At 41.5% G+C, this 25,353-nt stretch overlaps 1 protein-coding gene across 2 annotated transcripts in view; it reads right to left on the bottom strand.

Moving 5' to 3' along the window:
* Nucleotides 1-5,809: 5,809 nt before the first annotated feature.
* The window catches only part of Cpsf160 (cleavage and polyadenylation specificity factor subunit 1), an 85,823-nt gene continuing 66,279 nt past the window's right edge, over nucleotides 5,810-25,353 (bottom strand). For both annotated transcript variants that reach the window (XM_050191834.3, XM_055061776.2), the window contains exons 28-35: nucleotides 24,752-24,978; nucleotides 23,631-23,783; nucleotides 20,966-21,142; nucleotides 15,913-15,979; nucleotides 8,065-8,274; nucleotides 6,337-6,466; nucleotides 6,029-6,167; nucleotides 5,810-5,947 (exon numbers count right to left, since the gene is read on the bottom strand). In XM_050191834.3, the coding sequence (XP_050047791.1) occupies nucleotides 5,900-5,947; nucleotides 6,029-6,167; nucleotides 6,337-6,466; nucleotides 8,065-8,274; nucleotides 15,913-15,979; nucleotides 20,966-21,142; nucleotides 23,631-23,783; nucleotides 24,752-24,978 (1,151 nt within the window). In that variant the 3' untranslated portion in view covers nucleotides 5,810-5,899. The remainder of the gene's footprint in view (nucleotides 5,948-6,028; nucleotides 6,168-6,336; nucleotides 6,467-8,064; nucleotides 8,275-15,912; nucleotides 15,980-20,965; nucleotides 21,143-23,630; nucleotides 23,784-24,751; nucleotides 24,979-25,353) is intronic.

Consider the following 25,353-nt stretch of genomic DNA (forward strand, 5'->3'; position numbering starts at 1 on the left):
GATTCCCACCAAGACCGAAATGTATTAAGTTTTCTTTTCAAAGCCACTAATTTACTTTGTTTACAGGAACCTCCCTGAGAATAAATATATGACGTCAATCCGAGCATTTTTTGACGTACTTGTATTCTTCGCGGCGTTGGCCACTTCTCAACACTGCGCAGTTAGCCAAGGTCACCGCCAACATAACACCTAAGGCTTTCGCCTTAATATGTGCGTAGTCCTCTCATTGCAATAGCAATTATATGGACACTCCAGGCGCATTTCCGCCGCCATCGGCGCCATGATATTCTGTAGAAAATCGTGGCAGCGCGCCGTATGCTGGCTCAATCTCGCCCGCGCAAAAGAGGAAAGCGCCATGCGCGGCCGCCGCCAGAGTAGAATAGTGTCCCTGTATAATGCTCCCTGAGGGAGCATATACAGGAACACTAGAGTAGAACGCCCCCCTCCCTGTTCTCGCGCGAAAGGTACGAAGGGGAGGGGTTATACTCCGGCGGCGGCTACGTAAGGAGCGGCTGAGCGCAGGCCCCATCTTGGAAAGCGAACTACGATGGGCACAGCGTCTAGCTGCACTGAGATCGATAGCTTCGAGTGCGCTGTGTTCTCGCCGCTTGGTTCGCGTTGAAGCGAGAGGCACCACGAAGGTCAGTTGGCTCACTGCTTCTGCCGCGCTTCCTCACGCCAGCGTTCCGACAGCGAATGTGCGCGGTCATCGAGATGTGTTCATGTTTGCCTGTGCACGCGTGACACCATGCTTGTTATTTTGTAAGCGAATGTTTACATGGCCGATAAAGCTTACTTCCTGTAGCTAATAATTTCCTATCGCAATCAATGCTTCACCTTTCGGGCAAAACTGCGACTTTTTTCAACATCAAATGCAAGAGCTTGAAATAAAATATATACCTTGCCAGAAATGTTTAACAGTCTTTGCTTCTGTTGGCTTTACGCCACACATTCTTTTGGCTGCCTTTCTCTCACGCACGAAGGCAGCTCAGAACACTGTGCGACTTCCTCAACAGTCAGGCCTCACCACCCAGCTGCTCTACGTTACCCGACAGTGCTCGTTTGTGGGGCTGGGTGACCAATTCTCTTGAGGAAGTAGCTCCACATGTGAACTATGGCTAACTCTTACCTAGTTGCTGTTGTATATATGTAAATAGTGTTCTTCTTAACACTATCCTCTCTCCTTGTCTTTTACTTCCCTACTCCCACTGCTGACCATAGGTCGGCAGAATAGGCCACTACTCACTCACCAATATTTTGCAGGCTCTGTACTCACTCATGTGCACGTCCACCAGAGTGCCTACCAGCCGGGAAAACCGGGAATTCTCAGGGAATTTGTGCTTCTATCAGGGTAAATTAGCTGTAACTTTATTGAAAGCGAACGGAAGTCGCGGTAGTGCTGGCTCAAGTAACATAGGGATCGTAGCGAATCGTATTTTGACGCCGTGTCGTCGGCTGGAGGAGTTTCCAGTGGGCAATCAACGACCGACTTTCCGGACGCCCGATAATTCCGACAGCTTCGCGGTGCCAATGAGTCGGTGTATAAGAACGTCTGAAATTTCGGTCGCAAGACCGCTTCGCCGTCCGTCTTTCCGGACTTTTTGCCGTGACCGCGGGTCCGAAACGGCACTAATCAAAGCCACCATTGCCGCCGTTTTGATTACCTCGCCGCCTTGAACCGGCGCTCTCGGACGCAGATCCGCTGGCAGCCGTAGCCGCTACCGCGGCAAACGCTAGGCCGGTGCTTCGACTTTCGCTATTAAGCTTAATTCTTGCCGTTCCGCGCCATGTTTTTCATTGAAAGAATTCACCGCTGTCAGTAACGGCACCGACTCCGCCTTTGTGGTCCTCGCGATTGGCTTCAAAGCTCGGAAAGCACGGCGCGTTGCAAAATGCCATGTCCGGAAGTCAACTTCGCCTCAATACTGCAATGCATACGCGGAAGTATTGCAGTGAAGCATAAGAAGCGTGGGAAGGGGGCAATTGTCACGGGACACAGTACGTATTCCTTAAAGGGACCCTAAAGAGGAAAATGATTTCTTCTGCATCAGTAAATTACCTTTCTACGACACTAAAAACGCCACTCTTACCACGATAAGACGCTTGGTAAGTCAGAAAAAGCGCAAGAACGAAATACGGGTGGCGACGCCCCTTGAAGTTCCCGCACCTGGTCGCTGTGACGTCATGGATTTTGATGGAATCTTCTAGGGCCTACTTAATTATATAGCCGCACAAATTAACTACATTGTGTTCTAAAGGAACCAAATATTCAACATGGCAAGTTTCGGGAACCTGTACTCAGCCGACGCGGCCCAAATGCGAAAACATACTTTGGAATTCCTGACGTCACACTAACGTACCGGCGTCGGGGTTATGGCGCGAAATTTAAATACTGATATTTCAACCTTCATTTTCTCGTCTAATAACCAAACTATTATTTTGAAATGACTGCCTGCAGTGTTCTCAAACAATGCTTTATTAGTCTAAACTGCTTTGGTGTTTCGCTTTAGTGTCCCTTTAATGGATGGATGGATGGATGATTGAGGCTCAACCCTTTGAATCGGGCGGCGGCGGCACGCGCCACACATTGTACACGCGTCTACCCGCCATTTCGTGTCACAGTACGAGCACCGATATGCCTAATAAGTGTACTGGCAGGTCCGTGACTGGCAGGCCTTTTCGGATGTGCCTATGGCGCTTTGAGCCCTTAAGGGCAGTAAAAATCGCGCATTCATTTTTTCGAACTGCCTGATTTTTCGGACGTTCTCGCGGCCCGTAGGGTGTCAGAAAAATCGGACTGACTGTAAAACTGACCTAGAGGATCTTTGAAATGGTCCGCGGGACGAACGCGCGGTGGGAGGACGTTAACAGAAAGGGCTTATGCATTGAGGAATGAACGGGAAAGGAAGTGTGCCGCTGCTTCTTTTAAGGAGCTTGAGTGTTGACCGATGCCGAGATGCAGGTGTCCCTCATACAAAGCAAAATAAACTCTTTAACGCAGTGAAACCTAACACTGAGGCGTTGTGCGCGGGATGAGAGTACGTCAGGACAATTGAGGTTAACCCACCAGCTGGTGAGAGAATCTCACTTGCGACAAAGTTCGGGCCTCATACCAACGAGCTTGCTATCAGTTGATAGAAATAGTTCACATCCCCTTAGCTCACGCTGTCCATATTTGTGGGCGCGGTTTATTTTTGCCATTTCTGTGCAGTGGTAGCATGGAATAGAGCAGAAACATTAAGCTTATTGAACATTCTGAATTATTTCCATTTTACTTCAAAGCGATATGTATCATTACAGAATACTGCTTTGGTGAAGCTGTGTTTTACGTGACGTTTGACATGGAGCATGTCGGTTTCAACCTCGAAATATTTTTTTTTGCTTTCTTGACGTGCTTGAAGCCAATGAATAACTTGTGCATGTAATTCGAGCAGGGGATTTAATTATTTTTATGAAGAAACGTAGCATGACTCACTTTAAATTATTCAAATATTTAGTTGCTCTGTAACTGCAATGACTCATAATAAAATGCTATAAGAGTCATTTTATTCCTTTCAGTGGAGTCTCAAGCAACATCTATGTTTCAAGCATGTATCAACAGTCATTCATAATTCGTGACTGAGGGGGATATTTTAAAATATTTATTTCCTCATGCATCTCCTTTTTATTCGTATTTGATAATGTTCAGTTCGATTAGCAATGAGTCTTGCCAACTTTTTTAAAGGTATTTTTTTCGCTGTGCACTTTACTAACGCCTCCCTTCTGATTTCTTTTTGAATATAATAAACGCTACTCCTTACTATTCAAACTGGATTAAGTCGTTTTGTTTATCTTTTAGCATGATTACTAGAGAGTGACAGCGTCAGGCAACAAGGTGTCAGCCTGTCTTGACATAAAACAAGGTTCTGTGTCAGTCAGGGAATTTCGCAAAGCTGCTCAAGGAAAACCTGGAAAACTCGGGGAATTTGGAAATGTAAACTTGGTAGACACCCTGGTCCACTCACACATTCATGCTCACGTTGACTTTGTATCACCATCAGTGACTTTCCACGTCAACCAGCACTCACTCCTGCTCATCTTCATGTCCATTCGCACCTTTCCTCATCCACTAACACAGTTTCACGCCTGTGAAATGCGTGTGGAGCGAGTATGAGTCAATGTACCTGCGAGTGAGCATGCTGACCTATGCTGCTGCTGCCGTTCAGATGTCAGCAGACTGCGCTATACCGTTATAGTGTGGACAGCAGAAATTTCCTTGTCTCCCTTTTCCTTTATTTCAAAAACAACCAATTCCTACTGCACTTGCCCTGTAAAAAAAAAAAAAAAAAAAAAAAAAAAAAAAAAAAAAAAAAATTCCCGCATTGTCTTGTAGCCACTGCAGTGCTATAGCAATGCCTTTGATATACCACATAAGCAATCACATATTTAAGGCACGTACACATACGAGTTCATACGGTGGGTTCAGGTCAGGCTCTGGCTTGGAGCCAAGGGCCCGGGCTATAAAAGATCATGCTTCATAGGGCTGTGGGCAGAAGCTCAGCGACAAAATCCGAGCGACAAAAAACTACCTGCAGTGGAGATTCTGCGGATAACCTCAAGTGGAAAATGGGTATGCTAGGCAAGTCCAGATTTTGTGCAGAGCAAATCTTCATCCAAGAATCCGAAGGCTCAAATAAAACAAGGAAGCAGCCACAAAGTTGGGTATACTCACTGCGATAACTGACTGACCAAAATTCATTATTTCCTACTGTTCAGTGCACAAAAAAAAGCAGTGCACAAAAAAAACTGCAAGAAAAGTGCTGCAGATAACAACTGCAGCAGTTACTTCCCAGATAATAATATTTTACTATACCTAGTTACTAATGCAAGATATCTACAGGTCTATGCAAGCCAGTAAAGACAACTACTGCACCTTGTCCATGGTTTATTATGTGTGATGGTGGCCTTAGGACAACAGCGAAATAAAAGTTGTGTGCTACATCATGGCTCACATGCACAGAGAGTAGGTTATAGAAATTTAGGTCAGTAATTGCATTTATTTAAATATGTAGGTACTCCTTGGTACAAACTGTACTCCTAAAAGTATGGCTGTAGGTACATGAGGGTGTTCTCAAAGGCATGCTGTGGAGCTAGCTGCCCATTTGTTAATCGTACTATGTGGTGCGTTGTTCTCCTTTACAGTTTGTTCCTACAATTTTCCTCACATGACCATGACAAACAGTTAACCCTTTAATGCCAATAACAAGGTAACTAGTCATCACGAGTGTTCTCTGGTGCCGATGAAGAGTTAACCAGTTGTGAACGTTTCACAATTTTTCCCCATGTGTATATGAGCAGTTTCTTGTAATTATGAAAAATAAATAATGCACAATGATTATTGCAATTCTTGTTTCAGCAAGACCAGTAAAAATGCAATAGGCTTTCCTGGTATACATTTTTAGAAAAAGTTGGCTCAAAATATCCAGCTTAAAAAAAATTCCGCAGCTAATATTTTTTTTTTTTTCGAAATTCGTCACGGCAGTTTAGGGCTTACCTGATGGTGCAATGATTGTAAGAACAAACATGTTTCTAGTTTTTGCTGCTTGACTTCTTTTAACACAGATGTGCTCTTAGAAAAGAGCAACTAGAAAGACAAATGCAGAGTTACAAAAGAATAATCTAGCTATAGGCTTGTTCAGTATTTCCACTTTGTAAAAGGTTTTCAATATGGTCAAATGGACTCACTGAATGCAACAGCACTACAAATGAAAAGTAAATCTGCCAACATGTTGCTGTGGCAATCAAAATTGGAAAAAATAAAAGCACCAGATAAAATCGAGCAGTTTTAATGGCAAATGCTAAGGATGGAAATGTAAGGTGAATGGCTATTTACAAGAGACCACATATGACTCCATACAACTTAAAAATGTGCAGTGTAGGTTTCAATTTCTAGAAGGTCATCGGTGATCTGAAAAACAAGAGACGCAGTGCATGAGTAAAGCCTATGGTAGCAGCCCTAATTCAGAATTTTAAATATAGCCATGCCTACCTGTGTGACAGTGGTGCCAATCTTTTTTGACAGCTCACTGCGCTCCATGAAAGACAAGTGCATGAACTTCCATATGAGTTCACCATCCAAAATATTTTTGTGAGGATTTCCAAGAAAGCGCCTCTGAGAGTGGTACATTCTGAATGAAAAGAAAAATGCATTTCAAGCAGGAGTGCCAACCTGAAGATGAGCCAAACCTACACAGCATCAATGAGTAGGCTTGTCTGTTTTTATGGACTACACAGATGTGCATTTGAAACATGTCTGCAGAAGACTGTACATCACGCACTGATTACAATTGTGCCTACCTGTATGCCTTTGGGTTGAGACCAGCATAATGGGGGATGTTCGTGACCAGCACATTCTGCAGCATTAGCAGTCTTCGGTACGTTTTCTCTGGCACAGGCAGAACATAGCCAAGACTGCCATCAAGGGTTGCTGAAAGACAATCCCATGCAGTTCTATTACTTTGCTATTGCTAATACACACCGTCGAGTGACGATAAAGAAAAGTTGGACAATTGAAAATGCCAGTTAATTCAAACAGATCTCAAAATTTTGGTTGGCCTGTTAATATTTTCAACAGAATTTGAACAAAGCTTTGATGAAGAAAAATTTACAGCTTCTCAGGGCATAGCAATGTGACAAAAAAGAAAAAGGGGGACCATAAAAGAACATTTCTAATAAGGCATATATGCATAAAGAGTCAAAATACACCCCCATTTACAAATACAAATCCATTCAGATTGCTATTCAGCCATTCAGTCATTTGCCATTCAGATTGCTATGCCTCTTGACAAGTGCCACTATGACTTGAACCACTTATGCGGTTGCATTGGGCCGCTTGTTCTTGGGTCCGATACTATAGATGTACAGTGCTCAGCGATTGAAACACAATCAGACCACATAGTGGCCGGTACTTTTCATGGCACCGGAGAGTGCTGGGTGGTAACTGGGGAACCAAATGCAATCACAATGCGTCAAAAAGGCTCTTGTCTTCATTGTATACCACAATAATACAACTGCTAAGCTGTGGTGCAAAATGCGTTAGCAGCCATGCGCTTTCTACCACACGGTAGAAAATGGCATAGTTTCGGTGCCTGCGCACATACGTGAGTGCATGTCTGTAGGAACAAGCAGATGAAGTGGAAGTACATCTCTCTTGCTTTGGTGCGAAGTAAAACAAAAAACATGCAGACATTCCATTTGTGTGTTTTATTATTTCTCTAAACTTCAATTAGTCAACTCAAGCAACAGATCACACAGATAACAGGTGTTGCCTTGAATAATTCTCGAAGTCCCGTGTCACCACGAGCTACGTGAAACTGCGGACACGAGTACGTAAGCGCTGGGGCATGAGTATGTCACTGTCCGGCTTGGAGCGAAGTCGTCGCAAGGGAAAGGGAAAACAGCGTTCGGATTGAAATTTTAGACCTTTCCGCGGTTGCGTAGTGATGCAATTCTTTGCAAACACAATTGCTAGCGCGCATTGTATGCTCTGACCTTGTCAGTTCAAAATGTCCAGACCTGGTGAGGGGCCCCTTAAAACAACTTACTATAAGTGGTTTAGAACATGTTTGATTCAACTATTAAAAAATAATTTTATTTATTAGAAAAAAATGTGTGGATCCAAGGAGCTTTAATGCATGAAACAAGTTGATTTAGCTGTGAAAAATTGTAGCTAATGCCGTATGATGTTCTTAGAAAACAACAAAGCAAAATTTAAAATGTGCCGAGGAAGAATAGTGAATTCAGTTTACACCAGGACATGTGAAAACACCATATTTTGACAATGTCCCAAAGGACAAAATGAATTCCTTTTCTGGTGTCTTGCTTTTGCCAATGACGAATTTATGGCCATATATCACTTTCTCTTTTGTTTATAGGTTTGGCTTGGGTGGATGAGCATAAAAGTAAGAAGCATGCAGGTGTTTTTAGGCACGACCGTATACTTGTGCATGGTTTTGGTTCTCAAATGTTCCTGCGGAGTCAAGTTACTATACATTTTCTCAATACTGGGGTGCACACGAAGCTCACCTAACATTGTGATGTGCCGGCCATCCACTATGGCTGCTGCTCGGCGATCATATTTCGCAATGTCTCCCATGCGGCATTTGATGCGAAACATGGATACAACAGGCGAGCCCACATGAAAGTCTCCTCTTCTCAGCAAACGTTGCCCACCACAGCTTTCCCGTGATTCAGGCTGGTACATGTACAGAAGCAGGTTGCGCTCGGCATCTGTCACTGTAAGGTCCACAACAGATTGATCAGCATGCTTTCACTCAAGTCATGCAAAAATGCCTCAGACACTCTTACACAATACACATATCCACAGCATTTGTCCTAGTTCCTCAATTGACTTACCATGATGCCATTGGCAGAATTAAGAGCAGTATAAAGCTTTTTGCAAGCAAAACATAGAATATACTACAAAAGCATTAACTAAAAGAGCACTCACTCAATGAGCTAACCATTTGTCAAAAGCAAAAAAACTCTAAATACTAATAAGAATACAAAATTGTTTCATTGTGCAAATTACTATAAACAAGAACAACATCCAATTGCGCACTTTGCATCACGAAAAGCCAGAAGTGATAGATACTTGGAACTACTTGAAATAACATTTGATGCTTTGTGTTAGTGGTTGAAATAATTGATATCCCTAGCACACTTAGACATAGCCTAAATATACTGACTAGTGTGCCAAGTACTAGACCTCTCCGACAGGAGACGGTAGCACCTCCAATGATGCCTGTCTGCAGTGGCTTCCAGAGGGTGCTGCCAGTTGTGAGCCTATGTTTGCAGCTGCACCCTGCTCCACTCTGCTATTTTTGCTACAGCTCCCATTCTCACACCTGATATAAGCAGCAGGCATAGAGACATCCGAGATGAAAGGGTGCAAAGAACAGGAGTATTCTACGTTGCTTTGCGCAGGTGGTTAACAGCTCAACAAAGAATGTGCCTCAATAATATATGCCCTTTACAAAGCTAGGGTGCCCTGTGCACAAAGATTACTGTGATAACTGTACACATGTTATGTTCTGTTGTGGTTTAAATTTTTCTTTAAGGCGGGAGTTGGGTGAAGGACCAACATTTCTTTAAAATCTTTCTTCTTTATATTACTGTGCTATACTTGTAGACATTGCAATTTCACCTGTTTATTTTTATTATCAAATTACAATTTAGTATTTTTACTTATGTAATTTGGTTCTAATTTTTTTCCAAGCTCCCGTTACTTAATCAATCTTCTAAGAAAAATTTTTGGAAGGATTAGTTTCTCAAATATTGCTGAAGAAGGCATCAATGCTTCAGCATGATTCAATAAATCCAATAAGATAAACTTTATTGCTCTGTCTGGGCCACTATCTGGTACGCGTTCGAAAAGCTGACGTTCGGCTTCGCCTCACGTGATTGTCCTGGCCGCGCCGATATCGCAGTTTAGGCCAATCTAGGCCAATGACGTGAGGCGAAACCGAACGTCGGCTTTTTGAATGAATACAAGATAGTGGCTCTGGGTAGCACAAAAATTATTCTAAAATTTTATGTGGCCATGCTTCATATCATGGTGATTTGGAATAAAAAAGTTTGAAGAACCATATGATCCCTTCATTGCCATTTGTTGTTTTTTTTTTCCTCGTACTTTACCATTCAGATGCACAAAATATAATTTCTCACTTCAGTGATAAAAGTCGGACCACAAAGGGTTAAGTGATCACATAATTATGGAAACAAGCAAGAACCAAAGCTATGTGCTGGGCACCGGGCAGTCCATGGTGGACCAGCAGAGTCTCATACTGCAGCACCCCATGCGGGCACTGCTGGCAGACATCAGTGTCTACGTGTCACCCCATTGCCTGCAGTAGGCACACTAGTCAGTATATATTCTAGGTATTATAGATGTACCATAAGAAGAGTCATGCTGCTTTTTGCCATGGGAAGCTTTCAAATGTTCCACCCCTGCTTTAACCACTACATGCTGCTATCAGAAAGTAAACATCAAAGCAATTATTCCCTCTTAGCGCCTGCAGGAAAAACCAATATTACTAGAGAGAAGAAAACAAATACAGTACAGTCTGCAAACCAAGGACACTAATATTCTCCACAAGGTATTGAGTAAATCACCTCAGCTGGAATGAAAATATATTGCATGCTAAAAAGAAAGCCCTCAAAAAGTCAAAATGCAAGAGTACAAAGCTTTTTAGTAGTAGTGTGTCTGCTTGAAATTATATAGTACTCCTGCCATGGGCAGAAAGTGTGTGCCAGAAAACAATACTTCTGAAAAATACAGGTATGATTATGAAATGCAGACAATAATATAATTTTACTTTCTCCTTCCAAAGCTTATTCATTGTATGCAAACCTTTGCATGTTATATGCAAGCCGTTATGCCAGAAAACAGGTGTGTGATCATGCATGTGTGTCCCTCCATGTTAGAGCATTGTGCATTGTTCTTGCGCACTGTTTGGAGCTTGAGCACATCCTCCGTAACTTTCGATTTCAGTGCCATATTACAGTAAAACCCCTTGACTGTAACTAACATCTCGAAATACTGCTTAAGTCAAAGATTTTTATGATGCAGGGTCAGCTTCCATGAAGGCTGTATATTTTTCAAAAACCCTCTGATGACAAACACATTTCCTAATGGGCTCTATTTATTTTGAAACTCTGACAGACAAGGAAAGAATAATGGTCAACCATCACAGCAAGAAAATTTTAATGCCTCACACGCACAAAAAAGACGTGGTTGTGATTTTTTTGCCAATGCAAATTTTGAATCATTTTTTACTCTTTATATAATCCTTTTTGTTAATGAGGAGCAAAACTGAACTTTTACTAAGAACACACGAAAAGTAAGGGAGTAGAAAGGGAAAGGGCAGGCGGGAGCCTATCTAGAAGAGCCTATCTAAATGGCAGGTACTACTCAGCATTGAGGTGAAGCATCCAAATATTTGCAGGCAGGTTGGCTTGCAGGAGAGTAAAGTTGATATGTGAATTTTTCTGACACCTGCAACGTGCCTGTTGCCACTATTCAACATGGTCTCATGGGACCTTCAGTGGTTGTGCATAGTGCACTTACCACCAAGCTTGAACAAGCTTATAAAGGAAGCTACAAAAGTCTCGTTGCACTTGGCAGCAGCAGTTGCAGTGGCTTTATGTCTTACCAAGTCCTACATACTATCGTTTTTATTTTTTCTGTACTTACTGTATATCATGAAACTTTGTTGCTACGACTGTTGCTTTCTCCATGACTTTTTGTGAAGCCTGACGCCTTCAAGTGCAGAGCTTGCAAAACAGTTCGAAGCAGGTGAAAGTCTTAAGCAGAAAGCTTGACTGGGTTGTTAACGACCTTGTGTCTAAAATTTGAGTCAGCGACTCTGGTTGAAAGTGTAGAACACGTAGGCAATGTACATAATCAAATGATAGTGAAGTGGGACCAAACTGATGAAAAGCCGACCATTGCTTTAACAGCAGGAAATGAGGCATTAAAAAAAAAAGAGAGAGAGAGAATTGGAACAGTATCCAGAATAAGGGCATACCAACTATGCAAGGTGAAGGCTGCATCACAATCAGGGTGTCAAAACTCAACCCAAACCTCAATCTACCGAGGAGATATTGCTGGGATAGTTGGTTAACCAACTGTCATAAAGTAGCACACTTGTGGATACATGAACGAGCACCAAAGTGCTCTTGTTTATGTACTATGGTGTTTGTCTATGTGCCCATAAATGTGCTGCCCTCACAACAATAATGGCTACCAATTTGCAACAGAACGCTTCAAGCATTTAGGGCGACATGGAGTGAAGAAATGCCTTAGGATATACAAAACAATTTACCTTCCAGTCAGACCACCCCATTTGCAAACTGTTGATACTAGCAAGATTGTTTGTATAAGGAGTCTGCACAGATGTTGCATATGTGCCAAAAACTGATGGCACCTAGGCCGAGATGCCTGCATTTTGGAACTCTGCAATGCTGGCTGCACTCCACGGCAGTAACCTTTTTCGAGGGTCTGCAAAGGATTGCCGATTGTGCTAAAGCTTTGTGGTTCAGCCGCTAACTAAGATCAGATAAAAAGAAAGAAACTGGACTGTAGTAAGAAACCCTTAAACTGTATGCATGAGGAGATGTGCAAAAGCAGAGAAAGAGTAAGCTCATGGAGCAAATGTGGCAGGTAAATCAGAAATGCAGTAGCCATGACACTGTTGCTGCCTCAAAAAGACAAGCTTGTAGTCAAGAGTGGTGCGAGGTGGACCATTCCAGATGCCATGTGGAACCACACCAAATAAGCAGTTGAATATAATTTTTAACTAAAAATATTGCATTTTTCCTTCAGCACTCTATATTACATGGTACTGCTGTTGTTTTAGCGAAATGAATGGAACTGCCTTGAAATTCAGGACAGCCAATGTGGGGGCCAATAAGAAAGCAAGACGGTGAAACCAGATTTTTTCAGTGCTATTGAAAGCTGTAGACAGAAAACGAGATTGTGTTACGAGAGTCTCTCTGCGTGTAGCATTAATGGAGCATCCCGTCTTGTTTACAAGACAGTACTCGCATGCATTCAGATATCAATAGCAAGGTGTGCATATTTTTCGGAGTGAATGTGGCGTCAAATTACTCGTGCTATTCTTTCAGTTGTTCTTGGCGATTTTCTTTGGCTAGGTGCCTTCAATTTAGCCAATAGTGATTGCATGACATGTGTTTTCCTTGCCTTAATGTGCATTAAATGGCGTCCGCCTGTCTTTGTTCAAAAATAGTTTGAGTCATCTTTCTTGAACCCCTTGATACATTAATTTCTATTTCCTTGTAAAAAATTAGACAAGGCATGGCTTAGGCCAGGTATTCCCAAACAAACCTCAGTTTTCTAGAATCACATGGATGCAATTTTATAAGCTAGAGTTGCCACATATCATACATGACACATCATGCAGTTACGGGCATACTTTGTGACCATAGAAAAAGGCATCTGAATTCCAGAACACCACCATAAATATCAGAGCCATAGAAAAACTTTAAACTTTGATGTAAGAGCACAAGTTTCATAAAACAATGATATCATCCTTGGCTGACTAATAATTAGGCCTCAATATCTACAATGGAACCTTTAGAGTGCTTCCTTTTATGTAAATTTTTGCTTTCCCTAGTCTATAGGAGCCTGACAAGCCGAAAATTGCCTTATTCCACTTTCTTGAAGGGCTCTTTGTTGCTGCTGTTGTCATTAGCTCTTCGAACAAAGCAAGTCTCAAGTTATATTCATCATAAAAGTTTACTGCTGGCATTTTTATTTTTTGATATAGTAACGACAATAATGGTGCTAAGAAACAGTAGAGCCTGTAAAAACAATCAAATATGTTCTCTTATGAGGACTAAAATCTCTGCGCTTCTACACAAAACAACCCATAACTGCATGCTGTATCACATACGATAAAGCAATTAATGCTTGCCTCACATAAACATCTGAATGTTTTTCTCCTTGAAAACAACATAGTACACTGATAAACTGCAATCAAACAGCCTGGCAATTTTTGTGTGTCGATTTTAAGCATAACAATTTTGGAGAAAAAAGAGCATGTTCATGAACATTTTGTGCTTGGGTGATGGAGCTGCCACCATACATTAAAAAGAGAGAAAAAAGAAAAAAAAAACAGAGTTATACTTTCTATGTATTCCATTGCTAGGTATGACATAGATTCCAGGTAAATATGTAAGAATTCCTTTCTCTTTGCTGCTATTAAGTTCCAAGAAGTTAGATCTCTATCACACATGATACATCATGCGGTAAGGGGACAAATATGTAATAGCTTGTCATCCCTATAGGTAGAATACCTAGTTTTGTCTTCACTTCATTCCATGATTATTTTGTCCAGTCAAAATGAAGTTGCTTAACTATTTCCTAATGGCCAAGTTACGTCAAATTTTAATGAGCACTAGCAGATTTCTTTTTTTTTTTTACAAAACGAGCACCCGATTTCCAGCACTTATTATGCATCATAACCATCATATCATGACAAACATATCAGGGAGAGGAAACAAATCAGTTTTGAGTAGCTATGTAATGTTAAATTTCCTTTCTTTTTCCATGTGAATCATCATCACATAAGCTGCATATTTTGAGAACTTATTTCTCAACACTGGTGTAAGGCACAGAGTTTCTAGTAAAAGGTTATGCTTCAAGTAATGGCGCACTTCAATTCTGGAATTATAACATATCCCCTGAAGACATTAGTTAAAATGTTATTGCCTTGCCATATCTTTTGCTCATCCGCTCAATAGACAAGCTGCATGTTTTCAAACAACGGGCAAAGTATAGGCAAAATGAGCAGATGACCATGGTGACACTTACCTTCTTGGATGTTAGTTGTTTCAACAACAACCTGCTACATCTATAAACTTTCCCTTCTGAGAAAACTTACCCCAACAGAGTGAGTCCCAATTTCTCTGCACTGAATGCACCGTACCTCAAGAACACTCTGCATGAAGCCCCTTGAACAACATCGCAAGACCCTAGAGGTCCATAACTCCAATGTTCAGTCACTGATCACTGATTTAGCAGCACATTTATTTACTTTTCAGCTCAAGTTCTAGTAGAGGCTGGTGCTCAACTGTCAAATGGCAGACACTGAAGCATGACAAAATTTGTTTTTTTAAAGTGCTAAAAGCATATTATATGCTCTTTTTACTGCTTTCTAATTCAAATTTTGCCTATTAATTTTTTTCCATTGCAAATTAGAACATTTAAGTAAAATAGCGCAAGTGAAAAGTAAAAATTTTCAGGAAATGTGCAACCTTTTAAACTGCTTCATTGGTTAAAAAGCAACATTTGTATATATGTATCTGCAAAGAAGCAACCCCACATGCTTATCTATGCTAGTGCTTGACTAACATTCATTATGTAACTAGAATACATAGTAGACTGATAAACTGCAAACAGCCTGGTATTTTTTGTGCCGATTTTAGGCATAAAAATTGTTGAAAAAAAAAAAAAACATGTTCATGAACTTTGTGTTTGGGTGATGAGTTGCCACCATACATTAAAAAAGAGAAAAAAAAAGAACAATGAAAGAAATAACCAGAGTTATAGCGTCTATGTAGTCCATAGCTAGGTATGACATACATTCCAGGTAAATATGCAACATTTCCCTTCTCTTTACTTCTAAATTAAGTTCTACGAAGTTAGGTGTGTATCACACATGATACACCATGCAGTAGGGAGATAAATATGTAATAGGCTGTCATCCCTTAAGGTAGAATACCTAGTTTTGTGTTCACTTCATTCCATGATTATTTTGTCTGGTCAAAATGAAGTTGCTAAACTATATCCCAGTGGCCAAGTTAGGTGAAATTATAATGAGCACTAGTGATTTTTTTTTTTTTAACAAAACAAGCGCCCCATTTCGTGCACTTACATCATAACAATATATTATATATAGGCCAAATTTCAACTAGAAAGCAGTGAAAAGAGCTTACGGTGTGCTTTTAGCACTTTGAGAAAGCAGAAATTTTGTCTTGCTTCACTGTCTGCCATTTGACAGTTGAGCACCAGCCTCTACTAGAACTTGGTCTGAACGTTAAATGAATGTGCTCCTAAATCAGTGATCAGTGACTGAACATTGGAGTTATGGACTCCCAGGGTTTTGCAATATTGTTCAAGGGGCTTCATGCAGGGTGTTCTTGAGATGCAGTGCATTCAACTGAAAAGTAAAAATTTCCAGGAAATGTGCAACCTTTTGACCTGCTTCAATTGTTAAAAAGCAACATTAGTATTATGTATCTGCAAAGAAGCAACCCCACATGCTTATCTATGCTAATGCTTGATTAACATTCATTGTGCAACTAGAAACTCTGAAACTTAAGGCATCTAATATAGTGCTTGTAACTTACCCAGGAAGCTCATCTGAGTGTTATCTATGAAGAATTCCACAGCGTAAACTTCCAATGGCCTTACATCCTAGAAACAGGTAAGAGAAGACAAAGGAAGGAGTTTTTGTCTGTGGACAGAAATGTGAGAAATTCACTAATACATTTGCCAACTGATTTTTGAGATGCCCTATTTTTTCAGACAAGCTCTATTATTAAGACTTCCTTGAGGCACTGCCACATCCTCTATAGACCCAGTGTATTACAACCAAAATTTTGGACGCCATACTGTGTCTCACTCAATATTTTGAACATGACCCATGCAAACATTGTGGCTGTGAATGAAGTCCAACATTATCACGTTGAATTTTTTTTTGTTTTCGGAATGCTGTAAAGAGTTCAAACAAATTTACACTGACTCTGCATGAAGCTGTAGCTTTTGTCATTGGATTCCAATGGAGGGACGTTGGTTAGGCCTACCAGCTATTATAAAGATTGTTGCTGGTCAACAGGTGGCAAGCAGCGATGGAAAGCTCGCTGTTTACATGTTCATATCAGTATACTTCTGCAGCAATTGACCATTGCATAACTTGCACAGGCTAAACTGGTGGCTGCAGAAGCGATAATCGGGGTGCGTGGGCGATCTGCAAGCAACAACAGTTGGAATCTGCAACAACAAAATTCTGCAACTTCGAAATATATTCGTATCCCCGGCAAATGTCCATAGGATTCAATCCATTTCATACCTCTCGACAACGAAATGTCGCTGAACTACAATCCCCCATTAAACGAAATTGCTGGAATGTAACCTAGCATATTACTTACTCACACGAGGCTAGCAGACTTAAAAATGTGCTCAAATGCACTTGCTTTGCACTAAAATTGCGTAAAATACCACCAGATTACCCTTGCATGGGCACCACTATTTTTGTTTACAAAAACAACCAAACGCCAAAAGCGATCCCATGCACCGGAAAGATGTCATGGCAGCCATCTTGTCTGTTGATCACCCCTTTGAAGTGGCACGCAAATTGCTACCAACATATGACAGTTTTTGCACACCTAGTGCAGTGTATAATATGCGGCTTGGTGAGAAAAGCGAAACAAAAATGAAGAACTCCACGTCCCACCAACGTGTACTTGTATATGGTGCTTGAGATGGCGGCCGCTGCGTAGACTGCCACGCATCGGGCCGTGACTAAGCGATTATATGGTAATATGCATCCCTTGCTTCAAAAACACTGGTTTCGGTGACATCCGACAGGCACTGCGTGCGTATTCGGCACTGCATGTAGATTTATGCAAAGGGGCCATAACCTCAAGCGATCGCCTTCGGGGATACGAGATACAACCACTTTTGTGCTCGACACTGGATGCGTCGGCGCCTACAGGCAACAGTGTGCGCTGGAGAAACGATGATGCGTGTGTGGAGTGCTGTTGCTCGACATCCAGTGCCGAGTTGCGCAATATATAGGAAAATTGATTGTATCTCTAAATGTGATCGACCGAGAATACTGCTTCAAAGTAGTGCCACCACTGCTGATCGACGCATGGGGTGCACTTTATGCTGTTGGCAATGCATTTGTATATCCTCGAGCAAGGCTTGCCAAATTAGGCTAATTTTGACAGTCAACTTTTGTTCTGCGACATATTCCCTAAGTGTGCAGTCATTTCGCCACAACGAAATTCTTCTAAAGAGAATTTTTTCACGTTCACCGATGATTTCGTTACTGCGAGGTTTAACTGTACCATGATCACCTACCAAGTTTGTTCATGTGCTTACTGGACAGAATGGCAAAAGCTTGCATTTAGGTGGAAAGTACCAGACTACGTAGATTTGTGCATGCCTTCAACAGTCAAGGACATGCAATGACGCACACACGAGCAAGTAACAGCAAAATTATTAAGTTATGTAAACAAACGTTCCATACACCACTGGTACTGTAAAAAGCTACGAAAGTGATTCTACAACTGAAGTTCATTTTCCAACTGCCCAATTACTTGACTATATTTGAAGCCTCCTGAGAGCCCGAAAAATTGGTCGGTGACTGTATTTGGACCTCCTTGCAACACCACATAACCAATATTCAATGGTTAGCTAAGTCTTGCACGACATATAGCAACTCAGTCAATCTTTCAGACATTATTTGTGTGCAAAAATTTGCCAACATTCAGGCTGTCACCCACACTGTTGCTTTCATTTTTGTGTGGTGCAAGTGCCGTTTACAGACTGCAGAGTGATGTTCAATCACTCAGCACTGAGCCATCACTTATGTTCGCTTACTCCCAATGAAACAGCACCGTTTAATTCTAGAGACCCAGTAAGAGGGGCTGTGCCAAAAATTCTCTAATGGCCGGAGTGGTCACGAGAAGTTATGGGTAGACTTGACATCATGCCATCATGACATCATGCCCATGGGCTGGACTGACGACCATACAAGTAGTACTTGGGTCTGTGGGCACCAACCGACTTTGTCTCACTGGACTAAACAGTGCAAGTTCGCATTTAGGCAGAAATTTCTCAATTGAAATCACGCAATGTAACCTTAAGTTGCAGAGTGAAGGTCGTATGCATCAGGCTGCACTACGGGCAAACATGACATACCTTCTGCCCTCAACCATCACGAAATTTCAAGTACATATTACCGTATTTGCTCGATTCTAACGCGCCCGCGATCATAACGCGCACCCGTTTTCTGTGACCAAAAGACAGGAAAAAAAAAAACCACCCTCGATTGTAATGCGCACCCATTTGCCGTGACCTTTAGAAAAAGAAAAGTCCTTTACAGTACTACGCAACCCATTCTTTCATAAAGAAATACAACTTTCTCTCATTAAGAAAAACAAAGATTTACTCTAAATGCAATCAAATTTCGCCCGAAAGGTGAAGCATCGATTTCGATAGCAAATTAGTAGACAGCTATACGAAAAGTAAGGTTAGTAGTTATATCAGCCGTACCGTATGAACTTTTAAACATTAGCTTACTAACTAAATTAACAACCATCGTGCCACGCGCACACAAGCAAATATGAACACGTCTCACTCAGTGACTGTGGAAACTTTTTATCAAAACGCTGGAGTGATGAAGTGCGGCAGCAGGAGCGAGCGAATTGACCTCTGTGCGGCCTCTCACTTCAACACGAACTAAGCGACGAGAACACAGCACGATATACCTAGATGTGTAGACTTGCCACCATCGCAAATCGCTTTGAAGATGGGGGCCGTGCAGCTGCCGGAGTAGGACACCTCTCCTGTTTGCACCAGTCCCACACGCTTTCGGGAACTCCAAATGCCCGTGATGCGGCCCAATTTCCGTCTGCCTTCGCACATGTGATCACTTTCCTTTTAATTGCGGCATCGTGATCAACTCGGCGTGTCTTCGCACTCGGCACTTCTATGCTGATAAGAGCAAATGCAGAAAACGAGAGGACGGACGGTGGACTAACCTAAGCCGCGGCCTACAGCAGCTAGGCTCGCTGCGCGTACGAGGCGGCCATTTTGAAATGCCGATGGCGATATGGTGACACGATTTAGAGCCATCCTTGATTCTAATGTGCATGCAATTTTTGGACCCGTTCGATCGGAAAAAAAGTGGCTATTAGATTCGAGTAAATACGGTACTCAAGCAACAACAATGAGCAAGCGTCTGTAAACAAGTTTTCTGTGCTGGCATTGTAGAATAACATGAAATCAGTTTTCCCCAAACTTCCTTATTACTGTATTCATTCGAATCTAGGCGGATAGTTCTTTTTTTCAAATAATCATATACCGAACTCTAGGGTCAACTTAGATTTGAGTATATTAAAAACGTGCCAGTTTGTAATTAAAAAATGATAATTATGATGCATAGCTGGCCCCATCTAGAAAAATCAGTACCGCAGCCGCTATTAGCCGTGCCAGTAGGCAATTGAAGTAAACGAGCGACGTCGCTATTTTACCTGGGGGTGTATTCTGTAAGAGTCCACCTAGTGGACATGTCCACTTCGTCTGCTGCTGAAGTGCTGATTCGCTGGACTGGGGTACGCGTCAGAAGGAGGCAGGCACTCCAGCCAATCAGCACTTCAGCAGCAGACAAAATGGACACGTCCACAAGGTGGACTCTTACAGAATAACACCTCTGGTCGTATTGGCGTGCGGCGTGGCCCATAGCGTGGCGTTATCGTAATGGCACCAAACAGGCGATAACAATATAGTGCCGCTTTCAAATGAAAAGTTGTGCTAGCCGCAGAGGCATCGTCAAACATTCAAGCCAGGTGGGACTTCAGCATCGATGAGAAAAACGTCCGTCTATGAAGGGGGCAACGGGGGATGCTTTTTGCATGTGCCGCAATGAGGAGATGACAGCGATAAGGAAAATAAGCGCACGATAACAGAGAGGAGCCCTTCACCGAGATAACACCGTGTTTCAACGCGTGCGAGCTGTGCCGCACTGTCTGCGCATGCATGGGCGCACGGACTTGAGCTTGTGCGCATCCGCAAGTGTGCGTGTGGTCTGGGATATAGCGACAAGGCTAGCAGCAATGATGAAGTAGAGTGGGCTCAGCATGTTCATGTTAGACAAATGTTGTTTTCATTTTGTGAACACTGTCCTCACTTTTTTGTTCGACCTACATTCGAGGTAAGTTTTTTAATTTTTTCTGGCTTCGGAAATTTGGGGGTCAGCTTAGAATCGAGGCCGGCCTAGATTCGAGTACATACGGTACTATTCAGGCATTCTGACTGTCATTTACACCTTACATGAGAGGTGCAAGAATAGAGGGCTCCACGTTAATTCTGACTACCAACCAAAATCTCAGTACATGAGTATATATTATCCTTCTGCTATAATCAGTATGTGCTCTGCCACAGTGAGGTAACCAGCAGTCATAGTAAGAATGAGTATGGCAAACAACACCTATCCACAATGTGCAGTCACATGACATCAGAAGTACACTCCCTACAAAGATGCAAAAGCAAAGGCACAGAATAGGTTATGCAAGTCATTCATTAAATGCAGTGCAGAGTATTTTAACTCTGTAGTGCACGAGCTCTTATTCATGCTGCCATTAATAGAAAGCAAGAGAATGGACAGCTTACTCTGCTGACAAGGGAAAGTGTTCTTGATGCTTCTTGGTACCTCAGTAGTGAAACAGACTTGAATACATCCCCTACCAGTATCAAGTTCTTCACTGTCACCACAGAGTGGATGTAGATTTGTGTGTCAATGAATGCCACACCAACCAATTCATTGTCTTTAAGCTGCCAGATGTATATCTGCAACAAGTGAATTGCCCAGAACAAGTAAAACAATTATAACAAGGTTCAGCCCAGAGAAAGACACATTTACTGTGTGACCAAATATGCCCAAGAAAAAAAAGCTAAGCAAAAAGCCACAAAACACAAGCTTCATGTTAAGAATACTGCAGGCTACCCAAGTCATTTCAATAGATTACTGAGTGAGGACAATGCCAAGAACCAAGGTGTTTGACTCTACCTACTTGTGATCACCGACAGGCCAAAATGAGCAATTACCTACTCAGTTCATTAGACAAGCAGACGTCAGTTTACAGAATCATGATAGGGCTCACTGTTTTTCATGCATCAAACTCTGGCTGCACAGTACAACATACAACTATTTATAAATTGTGGGTTTTAACGTCCTGAAACTGTACAGATGTTTTAGGCTTACCATATCAGTTCGATGTATTGATCACACATGGCAGCATTTTAGCAAGTTGATGGAACAATTCAGAAGTAAACTATAGTTGGGCGCTGCTGCTACTATCTTAAGCACAAATGACTGCAATGTGTGCATCCAACAAGCTAAAAGGAAAGTTGTGGCTACGTGCCACTGCAGTTCTACTCACAATGGATTGCAGTGTAGCTCTTAGGAAAAAACACAGCAATACTATAGCAAGCAATGTAGTGACAGCTCTACCCATTGGCAAAGTATAGCCAGTGTATGTATAGGGCTCAACATTTATATTTATTCAATAAATTGCAATTCTGCTGCTTTACGATGACACTTCCAGGCTTATAAATTAAATGAGAAAAAATAATATTTTTGGTTGTAATTGCCAACAAAAAAGCAAACACAGGAGAAGTTTAATTGAAATTCCCTATCAAATGTGCAATAATTAGGGAGCAGAGAAAAGAGAAAGGCTGTCACACCAATCTCATTGCACATCCTAAAATCAAAGTCTGTGATGCAACTGCAGGCCTGCCAATCTTAAGATTAGCAAAAAACTATACTGAAAGCAAAGAATAATAAATTTAACAAAAATGCTAAAAATTGCTTGATTATTCAATGTGCTGACTGTTTATTAAAGGTTTGCAGACTTTGTTTCACAGAGGTGTTGTAAACAGGACCTCTGCTCTATAGTCGCAGCAATAACTATTCTCTCTAAAAAAACTAATTAATATGAAGGGCATTAATGAAACATACACGTAATGGCTGTCAACGATATGGTTACCAGTATACATTGGTTCTATCAGTTGATGTCGGTACTGCGCGGATTGGTCCGTATATTTAATGGGTAAAAGAATGGGCCATAAAAAAATCGCTCAGCGACTGTTTTTACCTTTTGAAAATTGGTGTTGCCCTAAACTACCGTATTTACTTGCACAATGATCGCACTCGTGTAATTATTGCACCCATGAATTTTGTTGTCAAAATTCGATTTTTTTTCTTTCCTGTGTAATGATCGCACCCCGAACTTGCCGCAGCGGTATGTCGTGTGCCAAGTCTAGCTAATGATGATCGCGCTTACCATCTGTCGAATGCTACGCAAACGACTCTTCAAGACATACCAAGCGGTCTGCACGCACCAAACATTCTTAAGCAGATGCCCCATTTTATTCTTTTCATCACTTTCCACACTTCCACAAAAAAAAAAAAATAATAATAGAAGCTACCACCAATCTTGCCTTGGCTTTATTATTTGTAGGCTTTATAATGGTTGTGGTAAACAACAACAATAAAAAAGGCGCCTTTCGATTCTTCTCATCTGCAGTCGTGGGCACGCAACAAATCGCGAGCGGCAACGAAAGTAGCCACGTTTACACTGATACATTAGAAGTGTACCCTATTCATACGCCGACGCTTGTAACACAGCTAAGATATTCACCCACCCTTAGTGTAAACATGCTGTATTAGGATAGTAGTGAAGACAAATGCTGCAGCTTCCACAGCATACCCGCCATGTGTTTCTATGTCAGTGGCAGCTAAGCACATTCATCTTTGTTTCTGTCCCCTCAAAGTGGACATGGCTACGTTATTGCAGTAAACTTGTCGATATTAACAATATTATTTATTACGAACAGGGAAAAAACTGTTTCAATGCGTGTAATGTACTCACAAAAAGAAAAAAAAAATCATGTTCAGCGTATTCGGCTTGCTCCGCCGGCTGCCATTTTTGTTTTGGTGTCCCACACTATTACAGTGGCAGCCACCTGTTTGTTGACCTGTTGTCATCCCGGGGGCAAATGCGGGCTGAAAAAAATATTTTCCTTTTCGCGAGAAATTTAACCCGCATAATGATCGCACCCCTGAATTTGCGGCAATTTTTTTGACAAAAAAGTGCGATCATCACACGAGTAGACACGGTATACGAGAATGAAAAATGTGAAAATATTTCTGTCAATATGACAATAAAAACGAGCGCTAAAGATTGGGCATTTTAGGATAAAATCGTAAACGTTGGAGGTATGCAACTGTAGTGAATTTGACAGTGGCTTAGTGGCTTTCAATGGATTCCTTCACCTTCTGACCAATGGCACTCAGCAGGAAGCCCACAACTTGTGACAAAGCTGTCACAGGACCTTTCTGCTCCTTGCTATACACAATCTTTATCTTGTTTTTTGTCAGTGGTTGCCCTGGCTCTGGAACAACATCAATGATGTCCAGAATGATAATCTGGAAAATAAAGAAGTAAGCAAGATTTAACTCTTTAAAACGAAGTTCAAAATATCGGGCCACACGTCAGAAGCCCTGCCTATAACACCTTATTGATGAAACAAGATCAAACACAGTCATAAATCTTTGCCAGCCTAACTGCAGACACTTGACATTAGTAGTACAGACGTATAGTAGAATTCTGTTTAAGACTGCTCATCAGATTTTTATGTCTTTTTATTTTTAATCTGTGGCTGAATCATTTCTTAGGGCAAGACAAGCTCATTTTTTTTCAATATTCTGCATCAGGTATTTGTGATAAACGATGAAAATTTGAACACTGCAAGTCTAATCAACACTAAAATTGAATGCTATGCTAAAATTTTTCTGCAAAGAAATTAAAAACACACACACACACAAAGGGCTTTGTCTTGCCCTGAGGTACTTATCCAGGAATCATCTGAATGAATTTCACAGTATTCGCACATTCTGCAAAATCTCCAGGCCTTGTCAAAGGGACCCATGTGAATATACTCCTGTAACTTAAGAACTAGCCCACACAGCTCCATGAAATTTAATAGTTTTTCAAATGTTTGTGGCTATGAACCTACATAACAAACTTCATTCAGATATCTAAAGAAACAAAACAGTTGGTGTTCAAGGGTATCCTCCATCTTTAAGCCTAATTTTCACGTATCCCTCTGAGACCCCTTGTGATTGCACACTGCCTGCCTTCCAACACTTACAAATTTTTCTCCTTTTTAGGCCCCTCAAAAATAGTAATTTTGCCATGGTAACAAAATAGTAAAACGAATAATACAAACAGCTATAAACATGCTATTTCCCCTAACACTGCACAATGAACACTTTATAACTAACTGCAAAGATGCTTTCAGATTCAATGGGAAATAGCAACAGGGTGAAGTAAGTTGATCAAAGGCTGGTTCAACAAGGAATTGAGAAAAGTAGGGTGAAAACATGGTGCAGACCCTGCCACGGCTGGTGACATCCTCTCCATAGCAGTAGTTGGTGCCTAGGGCCAAGTAACCTTTCATGCCTGTGGTTGTCCCCTCTGAGGAAAGCATGACATTTTTTAGGCATGTCAAGTGCTCCCACTCGTCCAGATCTACGCGGGTGTTAGGGATTGTCTCCCAGCTGACTGGCGACAGTAGCTGTAGCGAAAACTTGTCCATTGTTGGAAATATGTACCGGGCATCTGCAAAAAGCAGTAAATTTGAAGATAAAGCATGGAATCACAGTTCCATGATAAAAATTACTGCAAAACAAGATTTTAATACTCTGGAATGCTAAATTTTGCACCATGCTCATGCCACCAAGAGGTATATGCTGCAAGGAAAGCTGGTGTTACGAAATGATGAAGGGATATAGATATATATTTTGCAAACTATTGTCTATGCACAAAATTGACATTCTTTTTCTAAGCAACACAAAATACTTAATACTAAAGCAAACTGAACAAATGAATAAATAAAGCAAGACTAAGGCAGACTAAAGAAAAAAACATGACTGTTAATGTAGAACTGCCCCTCCCCCACCAAAAAAAGGCTCTTCTGTGGCAAAATTATGTCCT

This window comes from Dermacentor andersoni, chromosome 1 (assembly GCF_023375885.2).
Source record: "Dermacentor andersoni chromosome 1, qqDerAnde1_hic_scaffold, whole genome shotgun sequence".
Taxonomy (NCBI): domain Eukaryota; kingdom Metazoa; phylum Arthropoda; class Arachnida; order Ixodida; family Ixodidae; genus Dermacentor; species Dermacentor andersoni.